Source organism: Neolamprologus multifasciatus, chromosome 7, assembly GCF_963576455.1.
Source record: "Neolamprologus multifasciatus chromosome 7, fNeoMul1.2, whole genome shotgun sequence".
NCBI classification, from domain to species: Eukaryota; Metazoa; Chordata; class Actinopteri; order Cichliformes; family Cichlidae; genus Neolamprologus; species Neolamprologus multifasciatus.
In genome coordinates, this window is record NC_140445.1 from 20,100,220 (window position 1) to 20,114,655 (window position 14,436).

The following is a 14,436-nucleotide window of genomic DNA, read 5'->3' on the forward strand; positions in this document are numbered from 1 at the left end:
TTTCAGTTGTTTATACAAAATTGGCTCATTCAGTTCTTTCCACTTTGACCTTTGTTTGCATAGAAAAGTCACAGCTGCGATACAGAAGCAGCTGAAGAAACTGTGGCATACTACTAACATCTACATCCATCCTGAACTGCATGAGTATTGTGACAAACTGGCCTCCTACTTACCTGATCCTCTTAAGGTGCTCTGCTACAGTCCATGAATCTACTTAGTATGAGGGCTGTTGTTAAAATGTGTCCTCTCTGTTTTCTCATCCAGGTGATTTATCTGACCAACAGCGGCTTGGAAGCCAATGAGCTTGCGATGCTGATGGCTCGCCTCCACACTGGCAACTTTGATATAATCACCTTCAGGTAAACGTCTCATTGTAACCAAGCTTAATTTGTGTATAATCATGATGGATCTTTTGTTTTTTACCTTCCAGGGGATCATATCATGGTGGAAGCCAACAGACCATGGGTCTTACTGCAAACTCATCTTCCCCATTGCCACAAGTTCAGGATGTATACATGTAAGTACAATGATGTAATGCAGGTGTCTTGCTAAAGAAAAAGCCCTGCGACAACCTAAAGCACATATTGTATAATATAGGATAATATATTAGATTATGGTAAATGGATTATTATAGATTTAAAAAAATCTATAATTTAAAAATAATTAAATAAATAAATAAATAATAAATAGAGAGACTTAGACTTAGAGACTTAGAGCTTTTTATTGTCATTGTGCAGTGTCTTGCACAGCGAAATTGGGTAGCTGAACCACAAAGGTGCTAAAGTAAGAAGAAGGGAAACCAATATACAACGAAGGTGGAAAATAAATAAATAATTAAATAAATAGAATAAAATAAAAAACAGTGTATATGTATACATATGTGATAAATAAGTAAAATAAGTAAGTAAATATTATATATATATATATATATATATATATATATATATATATATATATATATATATATATATATATTTAGAGAGAGAGAGAGAGAGAGAGAGAGAGAGAGAGAGAGATAGATTTGCTTTGCTTTTTATCACATTACCCTTTTTCAAGGTAAGCATTGATATACTCTAATATGAAGCTACACAAAGATGTAGATGTGCATTCAAATTCATCCCCATTGCCACAGGAAATGTAACTGAATAATTTCCATTATGTTCATTCATTACGTCACCTTTTAATTTTATTTGAATACATTACTGGACAAAATTTAGGCTTCTGGACCTGTTGCACCATGATACCTCTGCAGAATTCACATTTTTAATCTTGTTGTGACTTTATTATAAAAGCACATTATTCAAGTGTAGCTTTTTAAATTTAATAAACTGTGGAACTGTGGATAGTATTATACTGCTAGCAGCCCCCTGTGAAACTGGAGGAGAAAAATAGTTAGTAAGAAGCAGCATTAAAGGAAAGGGTGCAAAAGAGCAGCATTAACCACAGTCTTGGTAATTATAGACAACAAGTAGAACTAGGTGATGAACTTGTTGTACGTCAAGCCTCTGTATATAACCACTCACACTTTATAGGATGAAGACAAGTGTAGTGAAAGAGACAGAATCATAGTGTAGCACCATAAAAGGAGAGATAAGAATTTTAAAGGAAGGAAGAGATGTTTTGATCAAAACTGTGTATGAAGGGTACAGGAACACAGAGTAATAAATAACGGGAAAAGTAGGCGCTGAATGAGGAACTTTGAAAACGTATATATGTAAGAGATCGAGAGACTGCCCTTCAAATCTGCAGGAGGCTTTTGCGCTGTGCTTATTCCCCCTTGTAAATGGGATAATAAAGAAGCTGTTGAAATGAAAAAGTCTGTCTTGAGTCGCGTATTTTCACCAGGTCAGAATCAAAGGATCAGGAGCAGCAAAACCCATTTACAGTCGAAAAGAAGAACAAAAAGAGAGGATGGATCCAGTTTAAATGGGAGGGGGGTGCTCACTACTCATAGACATCTCAAACACAGCTCCCAAAGCCCCACCCAACACTGAGCTAGCTTTTTTTTAACCCTCTTATACAGCTTCTTACAGTTTTTATAAGTGATGTTGTAACCCCCAACAAAAACCGGCAAAGCTGCCAACACTGCCAACAACTGCATGATAAAACAAGTGCAGCATTTTATTACACTCAATAAAGAATTAGTGTTTGCAGAGAAAGAGTCCGTGCTGTCCTTTTTTATTGAGGGCATCAGAGTTGATAGATCAATCCAGTTTGTCATCAAGTTGCACACCAAGATATTTGTATGACTACGCCACTTTGATGTCCGGCCGGCCGGCCATCCATGTCCTACCGCTTATTCGGTTTTGTGTCACTATGGCAGCAGTCTAACCATATACACGCAGACTTCTCTAACAGCTCATCCAAGAGATGTAATCTCTCCAGCAAGTCCTAGGTCTCCCCCCAGGGCCTTGTCCCGGTAGGACATATCCGAAACACCTCAATTGGCTTCTTATGATGTGGAGCTCTACTCCAATGACCGAACAATGACCAAGAGGGCGAGGAAGCCGGTTCCATCCGTTTAAAGAAATATTAGTTTCTTTAAATTTTCCATGGCCATTGCGTACCTATGACCTCATTGCTTCACTGCCCAGAGCTTGTGACCATAGGTGACAGTAGGAATATAAACTGACCAGTAAATTGACAGCTCCGCTTTTACGCTCAATTCTTTCGTCAAGTTTTGATTGTATTCATGATGCGGCAGTTCTCCTTACTCCAGTTACAGAAGGCACTGACCAGGTTCCTGTCTTCTTCCACCTGTACGTTCCTAATACATCCTCACAATTGCTGTGTCCTCGGAATATTTTTGCATGTGGCTTATGTTAGACTTATATTTCATGTCCACAGTGTATACTGTGAAGAAGAACAAATAAATGCTGGTGCGTGGCACCCTCAGGAAAAGCTGTGTTTACATGTCTGCCACCATAGTGGTTCATTACAACCTTTCTCAGTATGTTTCCTGAATTCTCAAAAACCGATGCGGATGTGCCGTCTAGCGGTAAGGGTTTGTTGTTGGTGCGGGTACTACCTGAGCAGGCATTGCAAATAATCTTATGGGCAGCATTCCAGGTTTTATGGTGTTATCTTTGTTCTGTGTTAACCATTAACTGTCAGACTGACCCAGCTGACTTGGTTTCTGCCCAATAAACAGACCGTGTGCCCTGATGTGTTTAGAGGTCCTTTGGGAGGAAGCTACTGCAGGGACTCCCCTGTGCAGTCCATCAGACAGTGTAGCTGTGCTCAAGGTACACACACATGCACCCCTGGCTTATCACACATCAATTATCTTTATTGTCGCTCTCATAAACAGGAACATTCATCTCCATGGTCTGCACTAATAATAGCTTGCATGTGCGTGAATTGTGTGCTTACGAGAAATCGTGATGTTTATAACACTAAAAGGATGTAAAGGATGTATGGTTGTGGTCAAAAGTTAAAATCTGCTCTTCCTTTGTGAATGTTATGGTAATTTGACCCTTTTAGGGATTTCTTTGAACAGTTCTTTTCCAGGGTGACGTTATTCTACATAATGACTTAAAAAAACAAAAGAATTGGGTGCACAAGTCAGAATGTATTTATTTATTTAACTTCTGGTGCAAACCCAGTTATTTTGTTTTATAAGCAGGCCTGAAATATGACAGAAACCACTCAGTTGAGAAAAGAGCTTCAAGCATTACTCCTAGTAGGATTTCAAATGGGGAAGAGTTAAAGTTCCCTTGAACTTGCACCTCGGTTAGACAGTTTTGGAAGCCATCATTGAGCATTTAATCTAAATGTGTTGGTAACGTTGATGTTAGGGCTTTGGAAAGGCCATTCCAGAAATTTCAATTGTGTCAATGCTTCGACATGAAGTTGAAGAATTTGGGGGTAGTCCTCCTTCATCATTACTCCAACCACTTTATGTAATTTACCTGTACCTCTGACAGCAAAACAACCCCAGAGCATGATGCTACCACTACCATGCTTGACTGCTGGTATACAGTTCTTAGGTTTGAGAGCCTCCCCTTTACTCTTCAAATATTACCTTATTGTTGCCAAATAGTTTTTGGCAACAAAAACTCTCTAGGAGGCGTTTGGCTTGCCAAGTTCAACTGCAAATTTCAGGTGTTGATATATTCAGGTGAAGGTGTTGATTTTGGAGCAGGGGATTGTTTTCTCCTCCGTCCATAGTGATGCACAAGTCACGTCATTGTGGACAGTGATGCTGGTGTTCCAGCTGTTTCCAGTTCATAGCAGGCTTTCTGGTTCCTGTGTTGGTCTTGAACATCCTAACCGATTTTCTCAAATCTGGGGATGACAGTTTGGGTCTTTTTCCAGACCTCGTTAAAGGGGACGCACTTTCAAATTGCATCTACTTGCTTAAAATCTGCAGATGTTTAGAAATAGCTCCACAAGACCTCCCCAAATTGTGCAAAGCTCTTAGATCTTGACTGAGTTCCTTGGACTTTCCTATTGTTCTGAGTACTAGTCAATCCAGTAAGTGCTGTCAAACAAATCCTTTTTACTACCAGCTGTAGTCAATCGTGACCCCTAACAGGACCTTAACAGACCTTGGCCTTGTCAAGTTGAAAGACGTTTTTTAAACCCATTATTTATTATGCATTCTGTGCAATCATTCCACCCTGGAAAAGAAGAATTACCCAAAATCACCATGTCATTTATGGCCTTGATAAGTGGGAATTTTGGTTAAATTGTTTGTTTTGCCAGGTAAATTTAGACCTTTAATAAGAGTGGTCAGAGAAAGAAAGGTCAGCGAAAGAAGTGTTTATGCCCCTGCAGTTCAAACTGCTAATGATTCACTTGTTGTAATGGTTAATCATTCTGAGGAAATTTGTAAGCCTGAGTTTCACCTAGAGTGTACCTGGAAATTCAGCATGCTAACACACCTGCATGAGAAATTATTCTGTCTGAAACATGAAGAAAAGGCAAGTTCTTGTGGTGCAATAAACACTTTTTGAAAACATACAGACATTTGTATACTGTTACTTTTAGAAAACTGTTGTCTCTGATCCCACAGGTGCTTGCATATAAACATTACATTGAACAGTTAGAAGACACATTTGCTACCAGCGCTCCAAGTCAAATTGCAGCTTTCTTTGGAGATCCTATTCAGGTACTATATTCTTTTTATCCATGGCTATGGCTGGATTTATTTTTGACTCAATGTAATAGTAGCGGACAAACAACATTCATGTTACTAAATATATTTGTTATGCTACCACTCAGGGTTTTTTCTGCATGACTGCTTCTGTTTTTGTTATTTTTTTTAATATGTTAGCAAAGAAATATAAGCGTGTTTGGTGTGTACAGGGCATGGGAGGAGCTGTACAGTACCCGAAAAACTATCTCAAGGAAGCTTACAAACTTGTAAGACAGAGAGGAGGAATCTGCATTGCTGATGAGGTCAGACACCACGAAGGTGTTATGTTTTTCTCAAATGGGAAATAAAGCAAAAACCAAACAGTATTGCAAGGCTAAGCCAATGCAGTAATTATAAAAGCAAGCTAAACTCAATTCAATGGAATTTCTTTTAGAAACTCTTGGTTTCTTTGAGTGAACTGTGGATAACTAATGTATTATGTAATTATATAAGCCAATTGTGTATTATAATAATCTAATTATTAGTGAGCGATATATAGAATTTTAATATAAAAGGCATTTGCACTTGACAGGTCCAGACTGGATTTGGCCGAACGGGAAGCCACTTTTGGGGTTTCCAAGATCATTACAAGGGTATTGGCAATGGATTCCCAGTGGGAGCTGTTGTTACCACACCAGGTGAGATTACATTAAGATGCGCAAGTCCTAAATTAAATTAGCATGTATGGTAAATGGCCTGTATTTGTATAGCACTTTACTTAGTCCCTAAGGACCCCAAAGCCCTTTACACTACATACAGTCACACACACATTCACACACTGGTGATGGTAAGCTACATTGTAGCCACAGCTGCCCTGGGGCACACTGACAGAGGCGAGGCTGCCAAACACTGGCACCACCGGGCCCTCTGACCACCACCAGTAGGCAACGGGTGAAGTGTCTTGCCCAAGGACACAATGACCGAGACTGTCCGAGCCGGGGCTCAAACCGGCAACCTTCCGATTACAAGACGAACTGCCAACTCTTGAGCCACGATCGCTCTTAACGTCTTTTTTATGTATTTTTTTTCACTGCCCTAATTAAATGTGTTTATGTGATCCCAGCAATTTTCAATTTCAAATGCAAACAGACTTTTTTTTCCTCAGAACGTCATGCAAAATCCATTGACATAAAGCATAAACGATATAAGGGCAAACACTGACTCACATGGTAATTACCAATACAGCGCTAGCCTTGAAAATGTATGTTTATTTCTGTGAGTGGGTGTGTAATAATAGGCTGCTGTGCGTTCATGGTAGAAACAGCTTTCACATACTGGTCAACTTTTAGATGCACGATTTATGCTCTTAAAGACCCCACTGTCCAAAAATTAACATGAAACCCCTTGATACTTACACAAATCATTTGCAATGCATGTATTCTGAGACATTTGTATTCTGAGGCTGAAGTTTTGATTACAAGCAGCAGTGAGCAGAGGTGTGAGCTTGTTTATTCATGTGTGTGCGTGTGTGTGTGTGTTTTTCCAGAAATTGCTGCTTCCTTTGTGAAAGCCTCCCACTTCAACACATTCGGAGGAAATCCCTTGGCGTGTGCCGTTGCTTCATCAGTTTTCGATGTAAGAACCGATCTTCTTATTTCCATAGACGAGTTTGAGAAGTTCATAATAAAACAGTCAGGCAAGTTTATAACTTGTCTTTTCACCCAGTGAATGAAGATAGATTACATGTTTCGTTTTTTTTCCCCTGCTACTACGCACACCTCTGTAAATCACGCATGAGTGGGGAAGTATAGTGATTTATACATCTTTGTTTTATTTGTCTCTACCTTTGCTAACAAAGCAGATAAAGCTTATCACACAACACAGTGAACCAGATAAAAGCTGCAGCACATTATACATAAAATATACTGCTGAGTACCATTTTATATGTGGTGCCATTTTTACTTTTAAAAAACACAATGTTTGCTTTGGCAGTGGAGAGTTGACGAGGGGACTAACAACTAAAAAAAACATTAATCTGGTAGTATAAATTTATTTTTGAGCAACTTGGAAGTAGCTTAAAAACATTTATGTTTGCAAACTGATTTGAGTGGTTAACATTTTTCTTTGTACAAATCTAACAAGCTTGAAAGTCAGTATTTGGCATGACCACCTTTATTCTTCAACACAGCAAACTTTCTTGTAATTTCTTTAAACAGTCTTAAAGGACATTCAAAGCTCTTCTTTGAATGTTGTCTGCTTTTTATTCAGTTCTCTCTCAAAAGATCCTACGCCGGTTCAATAATGAGGTCCCGGCTGCGGGGAGGCCAATCCATGACTGACAGTGTTCCATAATGTGCTTTACTATCCAGGTATGCTTTTACCGCAGTTGCCAGTCATATATTTTCCAGATGGGACTGCATAGTGGATCAAAATTTGATCCACTTTTCTGTGTTTACAATTCCATCAGTTTTGACAAGATCCCCAACACCACTGATTCAAATGCAGCCCCAAACCATTACAGAGCCTTCACCGTGCTTTACAGATGACTGTAGACTCTCTGTTGAGCACTGTTTTATCTCCTTCATACATAGTGACAATAATTAGACCCAAAAATTTCCCATTTGGATTCATCACAGACAGCTACCCGTCCACCGAGATCATTTCTGATGAGTCTTTGGCGAACAGCAGATGATGAACTGAAAGGCCATATCCATCTCCCAGGTTTTGTCAGATACTGTTCATCATATTTTTTAGGCCAGCCACTTTTTCTTTTGTCCTTCACTTCTTCAGGTTCCTCATTTTTGGTGAATACACTGCACACCTTACTGAGATATGCCAAGGTTTAACCTAATAGCTCTTTAGAACCGTACAGTTTCTACAGATTTGTCGTGATGCAAATCTGCTTCAGCACATCCCAAAGGTTCTTTAATGAGCTGAGGACTGTGGAGGCCATTTGAGTACAGTGAACTCATTGTCATGTTAAAGAAACCAGCTTTAGGGGATCTGAGCTTTATGACACAGAGTGTTGTCCTATCCAACAGACGATGGGCACGCTGTGGTCCTACTGTCAATAAAAATTGTGGGGCTTGTTGCTTTTCTGAAGTGGTTTAATAGCTGGTCATTTCCCCTCCTAATTAAAAGTATTTGACTATATGATTAAAGATGCCAAAGACCCAGATCACATTTCCCCAGGTGTAAGCTGATTAAAAAGCAAAAAAGGGGCAGTTTTTCCAAACCTTGAGAAGGAATCCTTTTACATTTTCCACCACATAGCTGTAGCATGATGTAGAGCGTGGCATGGCCACAGATTTGGGGGGTTTTCAGCGTATTTGTTTTTGAAAATAAACAACAAGCACTGACTGAAAAATGTTTTTCCTAACATGCAAAACTGAACTGAATGTTGTTACCTTGTTAAGTTCAAATGATTGTACTGCATTATTTTCCTTTTTAGCAACTCGAATGGGGAAAAAATGAAGTAGAACAAAATGCTGCACATTTTATGTGGAATTAATTTCTTTTCAGACTATCAGAGAGGATAGCACGCAAATGGCTGAACTCAGAGACAAATATGAGATTATCGGTGATGTCCGTGGAAAAGGCCTCCAGATCGGCGTGGAAATGGTTAAAGACAAGGTAGTGCGTTCTAAACAAGTGACTCATCTCTCGTACACCATTAGGAGTAGCAGCAGTTGCCATCTGCGCTTAAATATGTGAGCAGAGCAAATTCAGTTTGTTTTTAAAAATACTACAGTGGACCAGCAGCAGCTGTTAGCAGAGAAGATTAGCCAAACTATTCCTTCCCAAAACCCACACTGAATAAAAATCAGTCTGACTCTTCAGTTTACATATTTGGTTATGTCCAAAGGTTGATTTAACATTTCTGTCATGTTGCCTATAAGTAAAAACTCTAAAGTCCAAAAACGTTGGGATACTGTGTAAAAACCCACATTTTATTCAAAATGAAATACTTAAACATTTTACTACTACCTCAAATAAATGATAAATGATAAGACAAATTGACAATTTATTAACAATTATTTAAAACACCGTATAAAAGCACAGTCATAAAAATCCATGTACAAATATGCTTAAAAATATATTCAGAGCTGAGGCTTACCAGTGGAGGGGCAGGGATGCCACGCACAAACTCAAAAAAGAAAACACACCACGACACAAGTGCAACACAAAATCACACACTCACACTAATAAGCTAAACAAGGCAGGTGTGTACACTCAAAGGATCCCACCACCAAGGCACCCTAGTCTCCTCCACGTCGGCACTCCGCATCTGAATAAAAGAAACAAAGAAAATTTTAATATATTACAACAAAACTAATGTAGTGCTGGGGGATAACCCAACTGCAGGACCACACTGGTGATCTGCAGCTATAAAAAGGGCCTCCCACCAGTGGCGTAACAAAAATCCAAACTACAAATCAAAACAGAAAAACAACATAGAATCTGGATAAAACTTTAAAATCTGGAGCAAACAGAATCGCCGTATTGCTCCAACTAGCCGTCTGCCCGACTATAAATTAATCATCCGGTCAGTCAATATGTACGCCAGCTGACTCCCATAACCGGCATGCATACGGCCGCTGTCCACGCCGACGTCCACTTTAAAAAAAGCTGGCAGCAGCAGGAAAAGAAACTTCGCAACGGGAACAGACGGTAAAAGCAAAGCAAAGCAGCAGCACCTCAGTTAGCATGGCGTTGCGTAAAACTAAGGCCCACACTTCCTGCAAAGCATAATAAGTAATTACTATAAAACAAACAATAAAAGGCAGGGATCGTAACGAAATTGAATTACGTACCGAGTAACCCGCGTCATGAAACATGAGCAGGGGCTCATAGGAGGCTTCCACAGCTATGACCTAAAAACAATATCTGTTTACTAGGGGTGCAACGATACACAAAATTCACGGTTCGGTTCGGTTCGATACTTTGGTGTCACGGTTCGATATTTTTTCGATACAAAAAAAATGTTCATGCCTTTTTATTAATTTGTCATTTATTAAATTTTCACGGCACATTCTGCACCACATCTCTGTGCGTTCATCATTTGTTTGAAGCCAGCTCACCTCCTGCAACCACTTTTCAGAGAATACGCGCTTCTTTTGTGGTTCGGACTCCTTCTGACATTTCTTTGGAGGTGGAGGAACATCACAGTAACTGCTTAAAGGAGCTTCTTCGACATCTTTAAGAGTTCTAAACAAATGTCTGTCCTCCTGAAAATCTTATGTACGCAAACACGCGTTGCAACTTCTTATCTTGTGCGGGTTTTTATTTTGACAGCGAATGCGCACCTGCGGACCACTTATGTGCAGCCCTGGTTATTTAGCTCGTCATATTGCAGCCACAGAAATTCTTTTGTCCATGAAACCATAAAGCTGCACTTTCTTTTTTCCTTATAGTCTGATTTGTCATAACCTTTCCGTTTTGTGGTAAGCTTTTCTTTGGCTGTCACTTCTTCACGCTGACCTGTCTTATTTGGCTCAGCAGAACTAAAATATATATCCTGCTGCTTTTACACACGCACTAACATAACGCTCAGCGATTCTCTGCGCGATCAACCTCTCACATGTTTAAGCTGCGGGAGATTTCACTTGTCATGTTTGCATAGTAAGCTAACGATTGATAAGACGATGTCAGAGGAATTGGTGCGCAAATTATCATCACTCACCAATCAGTACTGTCGCTCTCTATACACAGTTCACGCGATTGCAAAGTGAAAGCAAAAAACAAGCGCAAATTCAAACGCGATTTCAGTATGTCACATATTGACAGTGGCCGATGCCAATGACATAATTACCCAGCTACATTTCCAAAAGAATGCAAAAGCATTGACATATATTTTTCCTTCCTAGGATAGGCCGACGGGCAGGGCAGAGATAGATTTTGGTAGCCCGACTGGAAAAAAGCCCCGTCGGGCTAGCGATTTTGCGAGCCCTGTATCTGATTGAGGAATCACTCATCTTTGGAAAAGAGAGTTTATTATGGAGAAATGTCTCTTTCCAAAATAAAAGCTATACTATACGCTTCTTCTGGGCTATATTCTCAGCAGCATATTAAACATATCAGGTCCCCATAAGGAGAATCGTGTGCTAACGGCTGTCTAAATGACTCGGGTAAAGTTTGTAGCATGCTGCTTGTTGTTTTTCTCTGCTTCCACTTGTCTTTGCACTAGGATGATGTCGGAGTAAATGTGCAGTCATATTGGTTGTGTTCCCACTAGTGCTGTCAGCGTAAATCTGAAATGACATTAACGTCACAACACGGCAAATCTCCGTTAACGAGCTACCGCGGATCACCTCATGAGTGGGGCTGGAAGACGTCAACACATTAACGAGCTAACTGCGCTAACACACTAGTTCCCACCAATTGAGCATTGCTGGCACATCCAACATACTGTTTTACTTTTGTCCATGACAGGCTTACCTTCAGGGTCATACATCACATGAAAACCAAAATAGTTCCAAACGCCAGATCTGAATGAGGGTGGGGGAGGTTCAATTTGCCATGTTGCAACTAGCCTAGCTTCTGTCTCGCTAGCTTGCCCTGCGCTCAGTGAATCTGTGTTCGACTACTCCGCCTAGGCTGCACTGTCGAGCGCAGATCCACTGAGCGCTCAACACAGACAGCATCATCAGAAGGAAAGTTGATAAAATAAATTAAAAATGTTGTATCGTTCGATACATATGCGTACCGAACCGAAAGCACTGTATCGAACGGTTCGATATCGATACGAGTATCGTTGCACCCCTACTGTTTACCACCAAGTAAGGTAATGCACACACTACAATGAGTAAACACCTACCAGCTTAAGAGGGATCTCTGCAACCCCAAGGGGAAGTCAGGTGACCAAAAAGGAGATCACAGGTAAGCGATCCAGGAATGCTCAAATGGCCACTATTTATACTAGCGCCAGGCTGAAAGTGGGTTGAACCAAGGAATAACATTCCTCCTGCCACAATCTACCCCTCCTTTTTGCATCGTCGCCCCGACGATGGATTACAAGGACACCCAGGTTAATCCCAAGGCCTAAAAAATGCAGAGACAGCATGCACCCTAAGCTCAGAAATAGAGTTTGCAGCCCCTGGTGCTACCTCCCCTGTTGGTCATGGGAGATGATGGATGTTTGAATGCTGGCCAGCCGTGGACCGTGTTGTTCTTCGCACCACCATATTTCTTGTATCAGAGCTCATAGTGGGAACAGGAAGGTACAGGAACTGGTGCTGCACTCGGGGTCGCTGTACAAATGGCTGGAACGGCGGAAAGCCGGTCTTCTGGTGAGAGCAACAACTCAGAGCTACTTGGAATCACTGCCACTGGGCTATAAGATGGTAAAACATTTACTTGAGGAGCTCCTACGCTCAGGAATAGCAGGTCACTGTCACTTGATGAGTCATGTTCTGAGGATGGTATTTCTGGGCCATGTGGGCTACTGCTCGGAGCAGGCCCTTCTGATGGTGTAGCTGCTATTACCACAGCCTTTAACAATGTACGATGAACATGCTTCACACTGCTAGGATCATCTGCAGGTGCAATGGTATATACTGCCCCACCTCCTTTAGGTGCCTTCAGGATCCTATATACCGCTGGTTTCCATTGATCTTGGATTTTACATCTCCGTCTTCCACTCAAATCGCACAGGAACACCAACTGCCCGTCATTCAATGGTGCCTCTCTCACCTTTTTATCATGGTGCCTCTTCCTGTGGTCGGCAGCCAGTTGCAGTCGTTCCTTGGCTCCATCATGTACAACCTGTAGCCGGGCTTTATGCTCCTGAATCCACTCGTGCACATCTCCACTGATGGGATCCGGTACTCTGCCCAACAGAAAGTCCACTGGCAACCTGGGTTCTTGCCCAAACATCAATAAGAATGTAGTTTCCCCAGTAGCCTGATGGGGAGTGGTGTTATAGCAATAGAGTAACCGGGGCAAACAGTGGGGCATTCCAGTCCCTTTTCCTGGACACTGGCAGGGTCCGCAACAAATTGTGCAAAGTCCTATTAAAGCGTTCGCACTGACCATTTCCAGCCGGATGATAAGGAGTAGTGTGGGACTTCTCAATACCATAATACTTGCAGAGCTGCTGGATCAGGGAGCTTTCAAAGTTACGACCCTGATCAGAATGAATACGCGCAGGTACACCAAACTTTGAGAACCACTCTGTTACGAGAACCTGGGCCACTGTAGCAGCACATTGGTCGCGAGTGGGGACAGCCAATGTATACTTGCTAAAAACATCAGTCATTACCAAGACGTTCTCCAGCCCATTCCGGGAAGGTTCAAGCAGGGTGTAATCAATGGCCAAGATTTCATTTGGTCGAGAAGCCAACAAATGTCCCATGAAACTTGGAGCTGCTGGTTGGGTGTCTTTTGCAACTTGGCAACGTTCACATCTCTGACACCAGCGAGCTACCTCAGCAGACATACCTGGCCAGTAGCACCGTGAGCGGAGAAGCGCTAGGGTCCTTTCCACACCTTGATGGCTGTGGTCCTGATGAAGATGGGTCAGCACCTGCTCAATTAGTGCACTAGGCAGCAAAAGCTGAAGTACCACCTCGGCACCGTCAGGGCGATGAACCTGACGATACAGAACTCCATCCCTTTCAATCAAATGGCCACTATTTATACTAGCGCCCCCTAATGCGCCAGGCTGAAAGTGGGTTGAACCAAGGAATAACATCCCACAGCAGCATAACTAAGGGAGGATTCAGGGTCACCTGGTCCAGCCCTAACTATATGTTTTGGCAAAAAGGAAAGTTTTAAGCCTAATCTTAAAAGTAGATATAGTGTCTGTCTCCCGAATCCAAACTGGAAGCTTTCTGACTGAGGAAACATTAACATATTAGCCCATAGAAAACATAACGCTTGCTTTAAGGTGCTATAGAAGTAGATGAGTAATATTAGTAATACTGGATAACACATCAAACACCGTGTGTCCTTTCATATCTTCTTTTTGAACCACAGGGCAGCAGAGAGCCGCTGCCTCCTGAAGCAATGAGTGAGATCCTTGAGGAAATCAAGGACATGGGAGTCCTGGTAGGCAAAGGAGGAGTGTACGGACAGGTAGGCGGAGTCACCATGAACTGACCTACCCTCTTGTCAGTTTACAGTCATGTGGTGGAAAAAGAAAAAGTTTACACGACTCCATGCGAAAAACAAAATTACCCTTACACTGTAAAATGTAATATTGTGTTTAATTAAAAATATTAAATAGGCTGAATTCAGTTTTTATCAATTTGTTATCAGAACTCAATTGAAATAAGTTAAGAGTACTTTTTATGCAAAAATGCTGATAAACTCAATTTATTTGAGTTGTCTTAACTTAGAGAAACTAAGATGGAAGT

General features: G+C 41.2%; 1 protein-coding gene across 1 annotated transcript in view; it reads left to right on the plus strand.

The window, feature by feature from the left end:
* Positions 1–14,436, plus strand: part of LOC146514158 (alanine--glyoxylate aminotransferase 2, mitochondrial-like) — a 29,616-nt gene that overhangs the window by 6,685 nt on the left and 8,495 nt on the right. Inside the window, 11 exon segments of the mRNA XM_085168392.1 lie at positions 64–187; positions 265–359; positions 431–483; positions 486–517; positions 3,152–3,246; positions 5,014–5,113; positions 5,311–5,403; positions 5,673–5,778; positions 6,627–6,715; positions 8,603–8,713; positions 14,057–14,155. Of these exon segments, the coding sequence (XP_085024518.1) occupies positions 64–187; positions 265–359; positions 431–483; positions 486–517; positions 3,152–3,246; positions 5,014–5,113; positions 5,311–5,403; positions 5,673–5,778; positions 6,627–6,715; positions 8,603–8,713; positions 14,057–14,155 (997 nt within the window).